The sequence below is a fragment of the Mastomys coucha genome, unplaced genomic scaffold (assembly GCF_008632895.1).
Source record: "Mastomys coucha isolate ucsf_1 unplaced genomic scaffold, UCSF_Mcou_1 pScaffold21, whole genome shotgun sequence".
Classification (NCBI taxonomy): Eukaryota; Metazoa; Chordata; class Mammalia; order Rodentia; family Muridae; genus Mastomys; species Mastomys coucha.
In genome coordinates this window covers 18,434,959-18,452,917 of record NW_022196904.1, presented here as the reverse complement: position 1 = coordinate 18,452,917, position 17,959 = coordinate 18,434,959, and the positions used below count along the sequence as shown (strand labels likewise).

General features: G+C 51.5%; 2 protein-coding genes and 1 pseudogene across 4 annotated transcripts; 1 reads left to right on the top strand and 2 right to left on the bottom strand.

Moving 5' to 3' along the window:
- Positions 1 to 722: 722 nt before the first annotated feature.
- On the top strand, positions 723 to 6,816 carry Pinlyp (phospholipase A2 inhibitor and LY6/PLAUR domain containing). Of its 2 annotated transcripts, XM_031384218.1 has the most exons (5): positions 723 to 1,269; positions 2,180 to 2,296; positions 5,868 to 6,020; positions 6,199 to 6,342; positions 6,596 to 6,816. In XM_031384218.1, the coding sequence occupies exons 1-5, from the start codon at positions 1,200 to 1,202 to the stop codon at positions 6,748 to 6,750; spliced, it is 639 nt and encodes a 212-aa protein (XP_031240078.1). In that variant the 5' UTR covers positions 723 to 1,199; the 3' UTR covers positions 6,751 to 6,816. The 2 variants fall into 2 exon arrangements, with proteins under 2 accessions (XP_031240078.1, XP_031240079.1); XM_031384219.1 differs by lacking the exons at positions 723 to 1,269; positions 2,180 to 2,296 and adding an exon at positions 2,357 to 2,482.
- Positions 4,268 to 5,782, bottom strand: LOC116104079 (annotated as a pseudogene).
- Positions 6,817 to 11,896: 5,080 nt separating the features above from the next.
- Positions 11,897 to 17,953, bottom strand: Irgq (immunity related GTPase Q). Of its 2 annotated transcripts, none has more exons than XM_031385662.1 (3): positions 17,640 to 17,953; positions 16,657 to 17,188; positions 11,897 to 15,335 (listed from the first exon to the last, which is right to left on the bottom strand). In XM_031385662.1, exons 2-3 carry the CDS (start codon positions 17,184 to 17,186, stop codon positions 14,117 to 14,119), a joined length of 1,749 nt encoding a protein of 582 aa, XP_031241522.1. In that variant the 5' UTR covers positions 17,187 to 17,188; positions 17,640 to 17,953; the 3' UTR covers positions 11,897 to 14,116. The 2 variants fall into 2 exon arrangements, with proteins under 2 accessions (XP_031241522.1, XP_031241523.1); XM_031385663.1 differs by having other exon boundaries at positions 17,691 to 17,953.
- Positions 17,954 to 17,959: the final 6 nt, after the last annotated feature.

Genomic DNA, 17,959 nt, shown 5'->3' with positions numbered 1-17,959 from the left:
CTTTCAAACCACGGCGCGCCGGGCGCACACGTCGACACTGCGCATGCTCGGTTGGGCCTCTCCGCGAGCGAGGCGCCGGGTTCCCTTAGCAACAAGCGTTCCCCCTCCGGCCCCGCCTGTCTCTGATTCCACCACTCTCCGGCCACGCTGCCGGATTACGTAGAGACTCGGCTTCCTGGGAGCCTAGCAACAGGAGCGGCCTCAGTGATTGGGTCCTACGTGAAATTTGCCCTGTTCATTGGACCGTGAGGTCACCAACCAAACCGAAGCCTTACTTAGAACCGCAGAAGCTAGCTGAGAGTTGCCCCAAACCTGCATCCTGCTTGAAATAAGATCTCCTCCACCTGTTGCTGCGGACACGCTTTGTTCCCCTTCTCCCTCCAAACAGACAGACAGACGGGCAGACACTCACAGACGGACATTGACAGACAGATGGCCGACAGAGACCTCAGACCTCTCTTAGCTCTTGACCTGACACCAAAAGAGAGGGAGAAAGATCTTAAATACAAATTATGCACCATATACTCGCGTGCGCACACGAACAGTATAGCGTGCTTCCACAAATACCTTGGTTTCCCAATGCCCTTGTAAGCATTTGTCTCCATCTTTGCCCATCTCTGTCTGTTGACAGAACCTCTTTTGTTCGGTCCCCTCAAGACCCAGGGGCACATCCCCGGGTGGGGTTGGAGCTGGACACAGCTGGAATACAGAAGCATGAGGGTGAGGCAGGTACACGAAAGAGAAAGGAAAGGAGACAAGGCGCCCGGCCCCCGCAGGACGCAGGACAAGCCTAGACATGCTGGGCGCTCCCAGGACCCAACCTACGCTGGGCACCTCCTTGGGAAAGGAGAAGAGGGGATGCCAGTCTCCAAGTTGCTCTGCACCCTCAGGGAATCAAATGACCCAACTCCTACCTTAAGACTTGTGAACAACAACAATTTAAAAAGGTGCTTGAATACATAAGTGAGCTTCTGAGTCCAGATGGAAGAAATTTGGGCCCTGGTGCAGGAAAGGGCTGAGTCCAAGTGGTTCAGTTTTCTTGTGGATGCTGGTTCCGTGGCTCTAACCCGCAGGCTGTAGAAGACTGCCATGAGTTCTGAGCTCAGCTATTTCTCACCCGAGGGTGAAGGTGGGACCAGGCCCGCCCTTCCCCAGCTTCTTATAAGGGCCCAGGACCTGGGACTACAGGTTCGCACACCATGATTCTGTTTGGAAGACACAGGAGCCTACTGCTGGCCTTCACACTGCTCTGTACCCTCCTGGATCTCGGTAAGTGACACAGGGACCTGGCCCTCTTCCTGGTACCTCAGAGGGCATTGAGCAACAGCAACATCCTCAAGAGAGGGATATCCTGAGAAATCAGATTTAGGAGAGTAAAGAGGAGAAAACCTGGGAGTCTGAGAAGGCTGGATGGGCCCTGCATGGTCTGTCCCCTAGGAAGGGCTCTAAAACATGACATGTGAATTCTAGGAAAGCAAATGAGAGAGCTTGGCCATCAAAGACAAACTTTAAAATTAGTAAGAAGGAGAAAGATGGCCTTTCTCTCTGGACCTAGAGGGATTCAGGCACTGATCCGAATAATCCTCTACTTAGACGCCATACTCCAAGCCAGCTTCACTGTCCCTGTGACTGAAATGGCTAGGTTCCTCCTCTGTCAGGACCAAGGAACGATGCCAGCGATCCGATCCCTCTGAGCCTCAGTCTCCCTTTCAAACTTAGGACACAGGCCTCAGAGTCAGGTACCCCTGCCTGAGCTACCAGACTTCTGTGGTACCTTCTTAAGGGAAGTAAGTTCCACACCCCAAGAACCAGCTGGACCTGAAATTTTACAAAAGCTACACGGGCACCTGTGCCACGACCCCTCCCTGCCTCTGAGCTTGCTCAGGGGACCCTGGCATCCAAAGTCCCCAAGCCTTGTAATTATTAGATAAAACAGGCTCTGTGGTAGAGTCATTTCCCGCCCTGGACGCCATTTCACTGGCATTGCCACTGCTTCCTTGACTCTGGACAGTCCCCTAGACAGTTCTCAAGTGTCCCACCCATGACAAACTAGAAAGAGCCCAGTCCCTCCCCAAAAGTCACCTCTCCTAGTCCCCTCTGAGCTCCAAAGCCCAAGTCACGCTCTGAAGACGGTTCCAGCCATGACCACATACCCTGCTCTCTGCTCTTCTCACTGCAGGCTGCCCTCTAAGTTGTGAGGTGTGCAAAGGCTCAGGGCATACATGCAGCGGGAAGATGAGGACCTGCGAAGCCGGCAAAGACGCATGCGTGGTCCTCGTGAGCGAGTCCAGCACAAGTAGGAGGGTGTGGCTTCAGCCAAGAAGGTTGGGAGGGACCCGTAACCGTAGGTGGGGGGATAGTCACAGTGAAATGTAGGAAGAAAATCAGGGGAGGGTGAGATAGGGGAAGGAAGTGATGAAGTGTCAATCAAGTGCACTGGACCAGTGTTCAATTCCTAATATCTACATGGTGGCTCACAATGGTCTGTAACTAAAGTCTCAGGGGATCCGACACCCTCTTCTGGTCACCACTGGCATTGCATGCTTGTGGCATACATACACATAGTCTAAATATCCATGCACATAAACGGGTGGGGAGCTTGGCGAGGTAACTATGAGAGGACACAAGAAACTAGCAGGAGGGAAAGAGTGTTTAAAGAAAGAGAAAGAAAGAAAAATTCTATTTGTAATTAATTATTTGTATGGTGGGGCACTATGCAAGAGAGCACAATGTTTACAGAGCTTGGAGGAGAAAGATCCCTTGGAGCAAAAGTTTCAGGCAGTTTCGAGATAGGAGTGATATGAACTGAATTTAGATCTTCTGGAAGTGTAGTCTGTGCTCTGAAGCAAATCTGTTGAGCACAGGGTAAGGGCAGAGTGGGGGGGTGGAACAGATGCCCAGAGAGACAATGGGGGAGGGAGGGAGATGATGTTAGGGTCGAGGGGCGGGGGAGGAACAGAAAGGAGCTGCCTGATGGAAGAGAGACCATAAGCCTGAAGAATGAAGCAAATAAATCTAGAGAAAGTAGAGATGCCGGAATAGGGTGATGAGCAAGAGGATAGTCACAGGTCTAAAACCAGCCTGGACTGCATAGCAAGACCCTGACTTAAAGACAAGCAAAAGGGGCCGGGCGTTGGTGGCGCACACCTTTAATCCCAGCACTTGGGAGGCAGAGGGGGGTGGATTTCTGAGTTCGACCCCAGCCTGGTCTACAGAGTGTGTTCCAGGACAGCCAAGGCTACACAGAGAAACCCTCGGGGAGGGGGGCGAGGGGGAACAAGCAAAAAAGAAAGCAGGAGGTAGAGAGGGCAGAAGAGGAAGAGGAGGAGGAGGAAGGGGAAGGAGAAGGGGGAGAGAGAGGAAGGGGAAGATATGGAGAGGGAGAGGAGGAAGGGAGAGGAGGAGGCAGGAAGAAGGAAGGCTGAAGAAAGAAAGGGAAAGGAAGGGGAAGAGGAGGGGAGGAGAGGAGGGGGATGAGAGAGAGCAAAGAAGGCAAAGAAGAGGTAAGGAGGGGTGGGAGGGGTGGGGTAAGAGGAAGGAAGAAAGGCGAGGAGGAAAGGAGCAGAGTGGGGAGGCTGAGGAGTACATCGGAGAGCCTGGCCTAAATTAAAGAGAGCCCCCCAGACCTCAGAGATGATAATTAAATAAGGAAGATTCTCAGTGGGAAGAGAGAGCATTAGTTATAGGACTGTGATTCTGAGAGAGGGACGAAAGGCTGGTCAACAAAGGAAGGTCATGCATTTTGTCACAGCCCCTTTAACACTAAAAGTGTGTGTGTGTGTGTGTGTGTGTGTGTGTGTGTGTGTGTGTACAGTCCTGAAGGTCAGATCTCTTTTTTAATAATTAATTTTATCTTATGTGCATTGGTAGGAAGGTGTTAGTGTCAGATCCCCTGGAACTGGAGTTACAGACAGTTGTAAGCTGCCATGTGGGTGCTGGGAATTGAATCTGGTTGTCTAGAAAGATCAGCTAGTGCTCTTAACCACTGAGCCATCTCTCCAGCCTCAGGTCATCTTTGAGGGTTGGAATACCTAAACTGAGTGCGGGTGCAAACAGAAGGTGGGTCCATCCTACACACCCAGCAGCTGTGTCGGTGAGGGTGAGCAGGGATGGATGTGGGAGAGGGATTTGACTACTGTAAGGCAGAAGGGAGGCACACACCTTGGATTTTATTGGGAAAGACAATGATGGGGGCACAATATCATGGAGGTAGGAAGAGACCATCTCACATAGACACAGGGGTGGCCTTGGGTGGCTTGGGAAGGACTTATGTGCTCAGCCACAGGGGATTGGGTGGACTAGGCGGAGCTGGGTCAGACAAGGAGGGGACAGCTACCTACAAGGGACCATGCATGAAGGCAGATTGTAGATGTGGGCTTTCTGAGTTGCTAGGGGGCCAGCAAGATGGCTCAGCAGGTGGAGGCCCTGGTGTGGAGGATCTGAGTCTCACAAGGTGACAGAAAAGAACTGATCTTGAGGGCTGGCTTCTTACCACACTCTCTGGGGCTCGGGGGCACGTGCAGGTACTTTATCTTTTGATTTGGCTCACAGTCACGTATAATTTATAGTCACAGGAGACTGGAGGTTCCTCAGCCTGTCCCTCTGTCTCCTTCCTTATAGCTTTGGGGATTCCATGTCTTCATTTATAAGATTTATTTATTTATTTATTATTTATTTATTTTATATGAGTACACTATACCTGTCTTCAGACACACCAGAAGAGGGCATCAGATCTCATTACAGATGGTTGTGAGCCACCATGTGGGAATTGAACTCAGGACCTCTGGAAGAGCAGTCAGTGCTCTTAAATTCTTAGCCATCTCCCTAGCCCCCATGTCTTCCTTTAATCCATTCAGCAAGCTGAGATCTTGCTCAAGGGCTTTTTCCTCAGCTTCATGGTGTACCATGTAAACTATTTTTTCCAACTTCTTTAAGGACATCCCAGCAAGCCGTTTCTCTCACCCAATCCTCTTCTATTTCTGTCCTCGCAGCTTGCCTGGCTTTGCCAGTGGCACAGCCACCATAATGAAACACCCGCACAGAACTGTGCACCATCGTGAGACCTGTAAGACCCTAACAGGAAACTGTAGCCCAAAGTTCCAACTGCACCGTAGCTTGTGCAAGCGCGTACACCACGCTGACAGCACCACGCCGTCAGCAAGGTGTTTTAGGGGCCTGTTATAGCCGAGGTTAGATCGCAAGCTGGACAATTCTTCTCTTGTGATGTCTGCTAACGAACAAGCATCTGCCACAGACCTGCCCCTGCCATTCCAACATGTCGATCAATGTGAAAAGGGCATTTATTGGAGCCTTCTTCATAAACTTTAAGCAGGACTAGCTTTCCTACCCTGATCACAATGGTGTCCCCATGTCTCACCCCAACGGCTTACTGCTGTTCCCACAGCCTTCCTGGCATACTCAACTTGTGGACCCTTTCCATTAGGAGAGAGCACACAGACTGACATGTTATGCCCAGCATTGGTAGAACTCACAGTGCTGACAGAGGAGGCCGAGTGCTTCCAGGCCTAACGTCATACACACACTTTAAAATTTTTACTTATTTTAGCCAAGGGTGGTAGCACATACCTTTAATCCCAGCACCCGGGAGGCAGAGGCAGAGGGATCTCTGTGAGTTCAAGGCCAGCCTGGTCTACAGTGAGTTGCAGGACAGCCAGAGCTACATAGTGAGACCCTGTCTCAAAAGCTTATTTTAATGTATATATTCGTATATATGCCTATGTGTTTGTATGCGTATACAAATGCAGATGCCCAAGAAGGCCATGGTGATCTGGAGAGGGATGGGGAGGGGTAGTGAGGGAGTGATTGACAGCACCACCTTCCCTCCACTCCTGCCCCCTACTCTGCAGAGGGCCGAAAGTCAGTGAACACCTTCAAGGCCTGCACGAAGTTCAAAGACTGCTACTCAGGCTTCGTATCAACCACCATGAGTCCCAATGACTACATGGTGTCCAATGCCCACTGCTGTCAAAGCGATGGTTGCAACAGTGGCTCAGTGCCCCGTAAGTACCACTCACCAACAGTGTGCCTGTCCTGTGACCTGGCGCGCCCTTGACTGCTTCCAGGCCTCCATTTCCTTACCTGCAAACTCTACCAACTAACTCCTGTTCCCCAGGGTTCAGAGGGTGTTGGGATAACAAACCTTCCCAACCTGCTTTATGCAACTTTCTTTCTTCACAGCTCCCCCGAACAATCGGACGGAGAATGGCCTGATGTGTCCCTCCTGCATTGCGCCTTTCCAGGAGACCTGTCCAGGAACCCAGGCAGCTCGCTGCGTGGGCCGGGAAACACACTGTATCTATTTTGCTGGCAATGTGCAGGCTGGTGAGCGGTGCTTGGACTTTGATTGGGGGGAGGAGGTGTCTCAGAAGTAGAGATCCATACTTTCTCATCACAGGTGATAAGGAAATTCCAGAGTACTGGATGATGATGGTGGTAGTGGTGGTGGTGGTGGTGTGTGTGTGTGTGTGTGTGTGTGTGTGTGTGTGTGTGTGTGTGTGAATGTTAATGGGATGTATGTGTATTTTAGACTCCTGGGTTGTGAAGAAGTTGACACCATTCTGAAATGTCGTCACAGGTATTATCAACACGAAATTTGCCACGAGGGGCTGTGCTACAGAGAGCGCTTGCCACACCAAGGCAGGAGCTGAGGTCCCTTCAGCCTCCTATCTCTACTTCCTGCGCCGGGCAGACTGCATTCCGGCCCCTTACCCTCCTGGTAGGGGAGAGTGAAGAACCGAGAAGTGTGTGATTTCCAGCTGCCTGTACATTAAAACAGAGCGCCAAGCACAAACCTCATTCCTTGTGACCAGATGCATCTTGGGATGGCGGGCTGTAAACAGTATGGGTCTGATCCCTTCCCTTGATTCAAAGAGGAGAGGGTCTCTACGTGGTAGCATAGGCTGAGGCTGAGGTAGGAGGATCATGAGTTCAGGACTGGCCTCAACTGAAGCTGCAAAGCCAGACCCTGTCTCAAAAACAAGCACGAAGGTCGGGCAGTGGTGGCACACACCTTTAATCCCAGCACTTGGGATGCAGAGGCAGGTGGATTTCTGAGTTCGAGGCCAGCCTGGTGTACACAGTAAGTTCCAGGACAGCCAGGGCTACACAGAGAAACCCTGTCTGGAAAAACCAACAAAACAAAACAAAACAAAACAAAACAAAAACCCAAACAGGAAAAAACAACTGTGTATAATAGCTCTGGCCTTCATCCCAGTATGCATCTGGTGTGGTGGTGTATGCTTTTAATCCCAGCACTTGGGAGGCAGGGGCAGGTGGATCTCTGAGTTCGAGGCCAGCCAGAGCCACTCAGCGAGACTCAGTAAAGAAGAAAGAGAGAGAGAAATGGAGGGATGGGGGGGCCTGTCAGCCTGGGTTCCTGCCCTTTTATAAAGCAAAGGGGAAAAGAAAATCAAGTAGCCTCTACTTTATACTAAGAGGCACCCTGCTAAGTTTTTATATTTTCTAGTCATTTCACAATCACAGCTCCATGAATTTGATTTGCTGGTTTGCTGTTGTTGTCCCTTGAGACAGCCTCATTATGTAGTCCAGCCTCAAACTCAAGGTGAGCTTCCTGCTTCAACATATGGAAGGCTGGGATTATAGCTATGAACAGCTCCACCCAGATGAAATTGATATTATTCCACCTTACAGGTGGAAAAACTGAGACCTTAAGTCAAACAGCTAGGATGGGTGAGAATCCTGATATGAGCTTGTCACCTCTCCTGTTTCATCTGTGTCCATGTCAGTAACGTGTGGCTACTAACAGTGAAAACTTGCAGGACGAAAAACACTCCTTTAAAAGCAGGTAAAGCAGTGGGTGCTACTTTTAAAAGAATGATGGTTCTTCAGAGAGTATGTCTCAGTAAATACTAATCATCTTGACAGCTGCCACTTACAGAGCGGCCATTAGCTGGCAGGTGCTAATGTTGACACCAGTCTGAGCAGGCTACATTATGCTACAGTAATAACTTCCTAAGTTCGCTGGCTGAAAACAACAGAGGTATATGAGTCAGCTAGTGCAGCAATGATGCCAAGTAACAAACAATCCCCACACTGATATTTAAGACAACAAGCAGTCTTGTTTCTAAGGGCCTTTAGCTTGCCTAGGATAGCTCTCCTAGCTGGTTTGATCCAGTACTGGCTCCCCGTGGATTTCCACAAATCCTCCGTGCCAGCAGCTCCCTGGCACAGCATGAAAGTCAAGTGCATAGAGGGTTTTTGTTATTGTTGTTGGGGTTAGAGCTGGTAACATTCCATTGACTAAGGTGAGTCACAAGGCCAAAGCCAACATCAGCATGGGAGTTTCACCGGGAGAGCGGGGTGTGTGTTTGCTGAATGAGCACCCATTCACAAAAGGCTGGTGCTTGCCTTTGCTCTACAAGTTCAGCATAATCCAAAGCGGGTTTCTGCTCATTCCAGGTATGGATCAGCCAGTGCTTTTGCCAAAGAAATGCCTCACCTGTGTGATTAACCACTGTGTGACCCAGAAGTGACTGGAGAACACTCAGCTACAGGGACAGAGCTAGTCACATGGCCACACCTAACCAGAAGTAGGTTCCTTCCCCAGTAGGAAGGCAGAGGGCTGGGCGATTTCACAAACAAGTGAGAGGGAGCACCTTGGCCTCTGAGAGGCTGCCTCTCATTCTGTTTGCTTGATGACCATGACAGACTCTCAGTAGCATTCACATCCTCGAGATGAGTCTTGAGGCAAGGGCTGGGGCTGGGGCCAGGGTTGCTGGGTATGTCAATTTGAAGATTGCACAGCTCAAATGTAACAGAGCTTGGTTTTTTGTTTGTTTTGTTGTTGTTTTAGTTTGTTGGTTTTTTTGTTTTTGTTTCTTTGTTTGGGGTTTTTTTGTTTTGTTTTTGTTTGGTTTTTTGTTTTTGTTTTTGTTTTTTGTTTTTTGTTTTTTTTGAGACAGGGTTTCTCTGTGTAGCCCCAGCTGTCCTGGAACTCACTCTGTAGACCAGGCTGGCCTCGAACTCAGAAATTCGCCTGCCTCTGCCTCCCAAGTGCTGGGATTAAAGCCATGCACCACCACTTCCCAGATGTTTGTTTTTGAGACAGGATTTTTCTGTGTAGCTATGGCTGTTCTGGCACTCACTCTGTAGACCAGGCTGGCCTTGAATGAAGAGATCCACCTGCCTCTGCCTCCTGAGTACACCACTACAGCTTGGCTCAGAGTTTAGATGTTAGAAGAATGTGGTGTACCTGTAAACCCAATGCTTGGGAGGCTGAAGCAGGAGGAGGAGGATGAATTTTAACATAGCCCAGGCTACATACCAAAAGCTTCGATCAATTTTGTGTCAGTAGTGGGGATAGCCTTGAATTTGCTAGGCGGTGCTCTGCCCACTGAGCCGTGCCCCCAGCCCCTCACTGGGAGATTCTAAGGGAACACATCCCCAGCCCTTAGCCTGGCAGGCTTCTCAATGAGGTAGTAATGGCAGGGAGCCCAAGGGTAGCTGAGAGGAAGTCCAGCTCATGAGCACGTTTGAAGCCTCCGATTGCATCATGCTTGCTGTTGCCCCGTGGCTGAGCGAGCACAGCCAAGGGCTTGTCTACAGAGAGGCCGAACTGGGGAACAGTGAGTCACGCTGGCTCAGGAGTTCAGCTGCTTGGCCATCACAAACTTGGAAGCATTTGAAAACCCCACCTTGACTGGCTGGGGAGATGCATCTTTCACAGCACTTGCCCACAAAGACACTTAAAACTAATAAAGACACACATAATAGTATTTCTACCCTTTTATTCTTTTTTTATTTTTTTCCCAAAACACACCACAGGATGACCAGACAGATTTGTCCCCCATAGTCCAATAGACAGCTCCTTCATGAGCCAGAGTGGGACTTTCTCCATGTTGAAGAGGGCACCTCACCCATTCACCAACTTTTGAAACCTGCTCTTCTTTCAAGGGCGATGCCAAGATTGTGTAGCTGCAATTCCAGCATGGAGGATTGACATTTCCCAGAAGTCCTGCTGGGCCCAGGCTCTTTCAGACCTGAGGTGCCTCATGGGAGCACCCTGCTGGCAGTCAGCGGCCTGTGACAAGGGAGACTGAACCTTTCCTTTTTGGAGGCTTCAAGAGGCCTCACTCTCAGCTTTGTTTACATTCTGGAAAAGCCTAAAAATCCTAACAAAAGATTGTATAGGCAACACATGCAATCATTTATACCTGTGATCCCAGCTCTTCCAACATCCAGGCATGAGTTAGAGCTACAGAGTAAGGGCCCTGTCCTGGGGGCAGGGTAGAGTGGAGAAATCAAAGTTTAAAAGGCAGCTACCTCTACCTGTAATCCAGGACAAGGAGAGTCTGGGACAGGAGGTGCACCTGGTGTCAAATGTTTGAGACGGCCTGTCACCAAGTAACAGAACAGAGATGGGCAAGGATTCACAAAACACCAAAGTGCTCTAAACAAGTTTATGGAGCTGACCAGAACACACACAATGGCTACAACATGCTTCTTCTGATGCATCTAGCATGGGGCCTCCTGCCTCAAGAAGGGACAGCAGCAAAGCACAGGACAGGGGTGCCAGGCGGCACCAAAGCAAGACACCGTCAGAGCCGGGCATCGTGTGTATGCCTGTGATCCTGGCACTTGAGAGATGGAGGCAGGAGGATCGGGATTTCAAGGCCATCACCGGCTGCATACTCAGCTGAAGGCAATCCTATGCTATGTTTTTTTTTTTTTTTTTTTTTTTTTTTTTTTGGTTTTTCGAGACAGGATTTCTCTGTGTAGCCTTGGCTGTCCTGGAACTCACTCTGTAGACCAGGCTGGCCTCGAACTCAGAAATCCACCTGCCTCTGCCTCCCAAGTGCTGGGATTAAAGGCGTGCACCACCACAGCGTAATCCTATGCTATGTTAAAGTACCAAAAAGAAGACAAAGGACCAGAGTGCTTAGAGAGCGCAGGACACTTCATAGGAAGCCACAGGAGACCAAGTTGGCTGTTACTGTAGCCAGACCATGGGAAGTGGGGCCCAGGCAGTAGAGGAGTAACCTTTGAGTTCCAAGCTTCTCAGGAGGGGCTGCAGTACCTGTGAGCACAATCACATGCCAGTGGGCACATGCTTAGCCACGTGCATGTGTAACACAGCAAATTCTCAGCTGCCTGCTGTGATGGTTTATATTAACTTACAGAACTTACATTCACCCTGGGCGTGGCTATTGGAGGAGCATCTAGACTGTGCTAAATGAGATGAGGTCTCTTACTGTTTGAGGCACTATTCCATAGAGCTGTGGCCCTGGGGTGAAACAAAGGAAAAAGCGATTTCTCTGCTTCCCAAATGTGGCTATAATGTCTCACTTTACTGCCACTATGACTTTCCCACAGTGGGCTGTACTGTTGAACTATGAGCCAAATATGTGGCTAATGCCACTGAAGAAAAAAAAAAATCAATCTCAGATTCTATTTGTACTTGATCTACTGGAACATCGCAGGTTTGGGGAAAACCATTAAGCCGGGAGGTGAGGCAGGCCTGTGATCCCGGTTACTTGGGAGGCTGAGGAAGTAGGATCCCAAATTCAAGGCCTGTCTGGAATAGGTGAGTTCAAGGGCAGCCCAGGCAACTTAGTGAGACCTTGTCTTGAAATATGGACATGGCTCAGTGGTAGAGCCCCTGCCTAGAATCCCCCAGTGAGGGGCTGAGGGCGTGGTTCAGTAGTGGAGCCACTGCCTAGAACCCTACCCCCAGCCCCCAAAGCAGGGCTAGGAACATGGTTTCAGCATAGTTTGCCTTTAATATGTGCGGCACTGATTGAAACCCCACTATTGGGAGGAACTTATCAATATAATTGAAACATGGGTATGTGAACTGGGCCCTCCATCTCTCAATTCAAGTATTTCCAATTAGGTATATCGTGTGATCTGAGGTGTGCTCAGGTATGAGGAACACATCGGTTCTGATGATTTAGTGAAAGGAATGTCAGGCTGATCTAAGAGCTTTAAAATGGAAGCCAGGTGCTGTGGTTTAAAGCCGTAATCCCGGCACTGGGGAGGTTGAGGCAACTCAAGCATCAAGAAGGACTTAGTATTAGGTTGGCTGAAGATGGACTGAGCAGGGAATGAGAAGACGCAGGGGCCAGACCATGTGGAGTTCAAGGCCATCTAGACTCTAGTGGGATCAGGTCCATAACTTATGGGCCTGCAATTCTCTCTCACTGAAGACTGCCTTAAATTTTAAATTCTTCTGTGTCAACCTGAGATGCAGGGATTACAATAAGGTTGCCTCTTCATAGGGCAAATGGTGTCAGAGGTGAGAGTTCAGGGTTAGACAGAAGTAAAGCCCAGCTGTGCGGGCCTCTGATTATTAGCCCTCAGAAGCTCTATGGTTCTAGTCTAGTCCTTTCATCTATCTACCAGGTAAACATATATGGCACTCATTCATGTGGTGACAGCCGCCAAGCTGCTGCTTCCGTTCACTCTCGTATCAAGTGCTTGCTTCTCCCTAGCTTGTCCCTTTTGGTAACAAGATTACTGACAACCTGAATGCTGGGCCATGTGTCAATGACCAGTAAACTAAGGTAATAAATACTAGGCACCTAATGTGTGACAGGCACTGCTCTGGGTGGTAGGGTACACCCAAAAGAAAGACAGGCAAGGAGCAAGAGCCAAAGAACAGGCAAATGAGAGAATGAATGATACAGCCATTGACAGTAATATTTGCTACAGGGACGATCAAGTGGCCAGGATCAATGCAAGCTACTTGGGGTGATGATAGAGCCATTTCGGGGAGGCCTGACAGATGAGGGCCCTATCTCAAGAAAACACAGAGAGGCAGAGCGTCTCATAGAAAACCAGAATATGTACAAGTCCCGAGGCAGGACCTGAGCATCCGAACTACCAATCAGGCTTGCTGGAGATGAGCTGGGAATGGAGAGGAGGCAGGGCCAGGCCACACGCTGCCCTGCTGTTGAGGAGCCTGCATCTCTGAGCCCTGTGGTTCTGTCTACCACATCTTCCTTTTCTGTTTTCAATACTGAGCAATCTTACACGGCTCTTCCCAACTGCACAAAGCTGACAGCGCTGTGGTTTCTGCCTCTGCCTCCCTCCGGGCATCAAAGGCCTACCTGGCTATCTTGTGGGGGAACCCCTGCTCACAGCAGCATCCTGTGTGGACCAGCAGCAGGTACCTTGGAGAAATCAGAGGTCATACAGAAAACCATATAGACTGCTACAGCAGGAGCACAACGCTCTGAGGCCCGCCGGTTAAGGTCGGGACGACAGAAGGAACCAGTAATAAACAAAGCGAAGCAGCACACAGAGACCCTGAATCACCCAGCACCTGTAAAATGGGAGTAGTTACGATCCTTCCCAGTGAAGCTCAGAGAGGCAGCTGCCACCATCCCAGTTCATCAGAGGCTCAAGGGAGGTATTTTCAAGTGTGGGTTTCTATTCTTCCATACCCTAAAGACCCCATCCCTAGGCTCTGGCCATCGGAAGACTGAGTACTTTACCCAGACCCTCTCTTGTCCCTTCCCTTCAATTTTGGTGGGACAGTACTGTCTACACCAAAACCTTGGAGAACAAATGACAAGACAATCTTCCACACTCCAAGAGACCACCTTTGATCTCCAGCAGGCCCCTGGTCTCCACAGGGTTTCCCGCCACCCAAGAAATGACAACCAAAGCCTTCTTAGGAACCAGACTTTTTCTAAGACTCTCACAGCTCCCGCAAATCTGTTCTTTCATCGGGCAACTTATACCTCGCTTCCTTCTGGGACCCAGCACTCCAAGGTTTCTTACTCCCCAGAGCTCCAGGTCCATAGCCATAGGTTCACGCACAAGTAGGCAGGGATCAAGGCTTCTAGAGATCTACGGCCAGGTGTCAGCTGGACAGCTGGACGCTCCCATTTCTAAGAGTCCCAGGCCCTCAACTCCCTTTACTGCGTTGGTATCTAGATGACACACTTCTGGCGCATAGACCCTACTCCCATTCAGAACCTAGGAAATCGGGTGACTGTTAAGTCTCGGGTTTCAACGAGATGTCAGTCTCCTTCAAGTCTCCCAGTTTGAGTAACAAAATTTCACTTCTTAATCTCAGAGGCTGTGGGGCCAAGAACCAAGTCACCAGACACCCAAAGCTCCACCGCACCCCTCACTGGTTGGGCTCTGGGGGTCCCAGAACCGCCTCAGCATCAGCCAGCATCTCATCTAGGGCTTGCAGCAGTACACCGTGCGCAGCACGGTAACCCAGCCCACCTGTCGCCGCAGCACCCCCCGCGGGCCATAGGAAAGAAAGCGCGCCCAACGCCGCACCTCCCGCCGTGCCCTCACCTGCCCAGGACCCCAGTCTGGCCTCTACCTCCGCTCGCGTCACCGGGCCCGGGAAGCGCGTGCGCGTTGCCAGTACTCCGGGAGCCAGGCCCAAGGCGCGCTCACGTCGTGCCACGGCCGCGGGTTCGAGACCTAGAGCGCGTCTCCACTCGGCCAGCTGTCCCCGGAGAAGCGCCACATCGCAAGCCCAGCCCAGCCCTGGTATTGGGGCGGCGGCCGCCGCCAGGCTAGCCAGCAGGGCTGGCCTCCACGCCCCTGCTCGTAGCGCTGCCGCCTTCCTCCGCGCCGCCTCGGGACTTGCTGGTGGCAGCGCCAGCAGCAGCGCTCCAGCCTGAGCTGTGGGCAGTGCGCGCTGGAGCCAGGTTCCCAGGCCCGGGAGACCGCCGGACTGCAACGGGAACACGGGCGGAGGCGCCTCCTCCAGCACCTCCCACAGTTCATCCTCCGGGCTCCGGGCAGTGCACCCCGACTCCCCAACGCTAGCTTTCTTTCCTTCCCTGCGTGCATCCCCTGAGTTCGCATCGCTTGCATTCTGGGCCTTTTCTTCTTCCAGAACCTCGGGTGGATCTTTGCCCTGGCCGTCCGTGCGCACACCAACGAGTGGAGCATCTGGAGACACCAACGAGCGGACCTGGGCCCAGTTCTCCTCCGTGGGAGCCCCAGGAGTGACGAGGATCAGGGCATCGTAGTGGGTTGGGTGAGGGGTGACGGCAGGGGATGTGGCCGTGGTGCCCAGAGGAACGGCCCAGAGAACTACGTTGGGGCGCTCTGGAGCAGGATAAGGGGTGGGCCCAGTGGGTGCCGAGGCAGGCGCAGCACCTGGGTCTCCAGGATCCAACCCCAGTAGCATGTCTAGCACAAGGCCTACGTTGGTGGTGCCGGCCACCGCTAAGTCCAGTCGTGCGCTGCCCAGGCGCTCCAGACCAGCGCGCACCCATGACAGTGCCGCCTCCAGACCGCCGGTCTCGAAGGCCTCACGAACAGCTTCCAGCTCCGCTGCCCCCAGCACCTCGAAGCCATCCTGTGCAGGAGGCAGTAGCCTGTGGGAGTTGGGAGAGAGGGTGGGAAAACGGTCAAAGGCAGCAGAGCTTTAAAAGCAGGAAAAGCTGGGCTGAGCGAGCAATTCCGGGGGAAAAATCTTTCTGAATCTCAGGAACTGAAATAGGGAACTAAAGCATATATAAAGAAGGCATGGCCGGGCGTGGTGGCACACGCCTTTATCTCAGCACTAGGGTAGCCAGAACTCAGATCTCTGAGTTCAAGGTCAGCCTTGTCTACAGAACCAGTTCCAGGACAGCCGGAAATACAGAGAAACCCTCATCTCGAAAAACCAAAAAAGAAAGAAAAAGGGAGAAAAGAAAGAAAGAAACCAGGTGGGGCGGGACCATAAAGTTAAGAGAGTTAAGGGAAGAGCTTAAGCTACCCAGAGGTCTGGATCATGCAGGTAAACTAACTTAAGGTCAGGTTTCCAAGAGAAACTAAGATGAGGACCCTGTTTGGACTCAGGACCAGAGCTTTTCCAATGATGCGCTGGGCAGGACACGTTTTCTATGGAGTGGGACTTAGAGGAAGACAAGGACATAATGGCAATTTCAGTGTGGCCTATGGTGTCCTCAAGGGTGTATTCCTGAGAGTGGATGCTAGGAAGGCCATGTGAGGAGAGAGATCTCATCTAGTACTGGTGGGCCGGTGAGGTTAACTTGACAAACGAAGAAGCAGCTCTCCAACTGATGCAGACCCTTTCTTGAGCTGCATTCTGAGAACCATAAAACGAGGCAGCTGGCAGATGGAGAGGGGGTGGGTGGATTGAGAGCCAGTAGGCAGCATAGACCTGAGCGGGAATGAAAGAATGGGCCAAGCAACCGGAAATAAAGCTCCTTAATGGTTTGGTGCTAGAGCAAGCAAGGATGGGAGGGGAGTCACTTGAGAACCAAGCCAATGAGAAGGATGGGAATGCTGGAGAGGGATCACAAATGTCACAGAGAGATGGAGTCCAGCATCTTGTTTGACACAAGTATTTGCATATATATCTAGGCTTCTCGAATTCTCACCAGAGAGGGGGCTTGTGATGTCAGGGAGCTTTCACGAAACAGGACCTTTGTGTTGACCCTTGACAGTGCAGGCTTTACATGACAGAAAAGTGATCTTTGCTTATGGCAGCTCTTCCTGATCTATAAATCGGTGCTCATGGGTGTGATGGTGGTGGTGGGGTGCTGTCCTAAGCAAATAAGTAGGGTATAGACGAATGGACAGTCAATAAAGGCTTGCCTCTAACGCTCTAGAACAGGATCGAGAACCTTAAAGACCTCTTTAGCTGAGTTGGATCTAGGCCACCCCATCCAGCCCGAACTGTCCCCTCACCTCTGCAGCGCCTCCGCCTGGGTCCGCAGCGCCACCTGCAGGCGCTCTAGCTCCTCGCAGCGGTCACTGCTGCAGCAATCTGCCGGCAGTACAAAGAGAGGCGCAGCTCCTAACCCAGCACTGTCCAGCAAGGCCACAGCCTCATCCCGGGCCTGAGCTGCATTCTGGGAATCTCCAGGGCATAGATTCCGTACAGCCAGCAGCGGGGTTCCTCTGGCCAGGGCGGCTCGCGCTGCCTCTCCCAGAGCTGGGGTCAAAGGCTCCTCGCTTCCCTCAGATCCTGGTAGCACCAATACCAGCAAGTTGGCCTCCGCCGCCCAGGGCCCCGGAGCTGCGGGTGGGCAACTCAGCTCACCCAGGAAGAGGCCCGGAGCTGCAGCCCTCAAGCTGGGGACTCCAGAGTCCGGCCGGCCGTCGGGAATCTCTACTGTGTCCACATTCTTACCGCATAACGCGGCGATCAGGGCGGACTTTCCCGAGCCGGGAGGTCCCAGGAATAAGGCTGTCACGTCGCCTGGAGGCAGAGGCATTGCTGGAAAGCAAGAGGTGGGGAAAGAAATCGGTCAGGGAGCACGTAAGACCTTTTGTTTGCTTCTTTTCTAATACAGCGTCTCACTGTGTAGTCCTGGCTGGCCTGAACTCATTATGTAGACCAGACTTGCCTGACATTCAAGAGATGGATCCTCTCCCCTCTGCCTCCCAGAGGGCTGAGATTAAAGGCGTGCTCCACCACACCAGTCAACACCCTTTCCTAACTGCTTCACTGTAGATCCAGGCTTCAGTCCTCCAGCCTGTCCTCTACTTCCATTCTCCAGTGTCACTCTGCAGGACCTAGAAACCCAACCCCCAGGGCCTATTCCCTGGAGAGCCAGGTGTATGCCCATTTTCCACACGAATGCATTTCTCTAATTTTTTAAAAAGGAAAACAAAAACAAACAAACAAAAACAAAACACAAAAAACCCTCAAAAACCTGACTGCCAACCTCTCGGGAACTCGAGAATGGTCTTTCCTCTCCCCGTTCCAAATCACCAACCGAGCAGAGAGGTGACACGCCTGGAGAGCAGGGAGGCCCAACCCCTTAAGACGAGCTGACGGAGGCTGATGGGGCAGGAGTGTCCGGATTTAGAGACATCCAGACTCCTTCAGGTGGCTCTATACTGACGTCGTTCCTTCCGAGAACGGGTCTTGGAGTGCCACTGCGGAGTCTCGGAATCTTTGGAAGCTTTCTTTCTAGGTAAGGCTGTTTGGGCAAAGGTACAATAAAACCCAAGCGCGTGCGCAGAAAGTTTTGGGGCGGTGCCC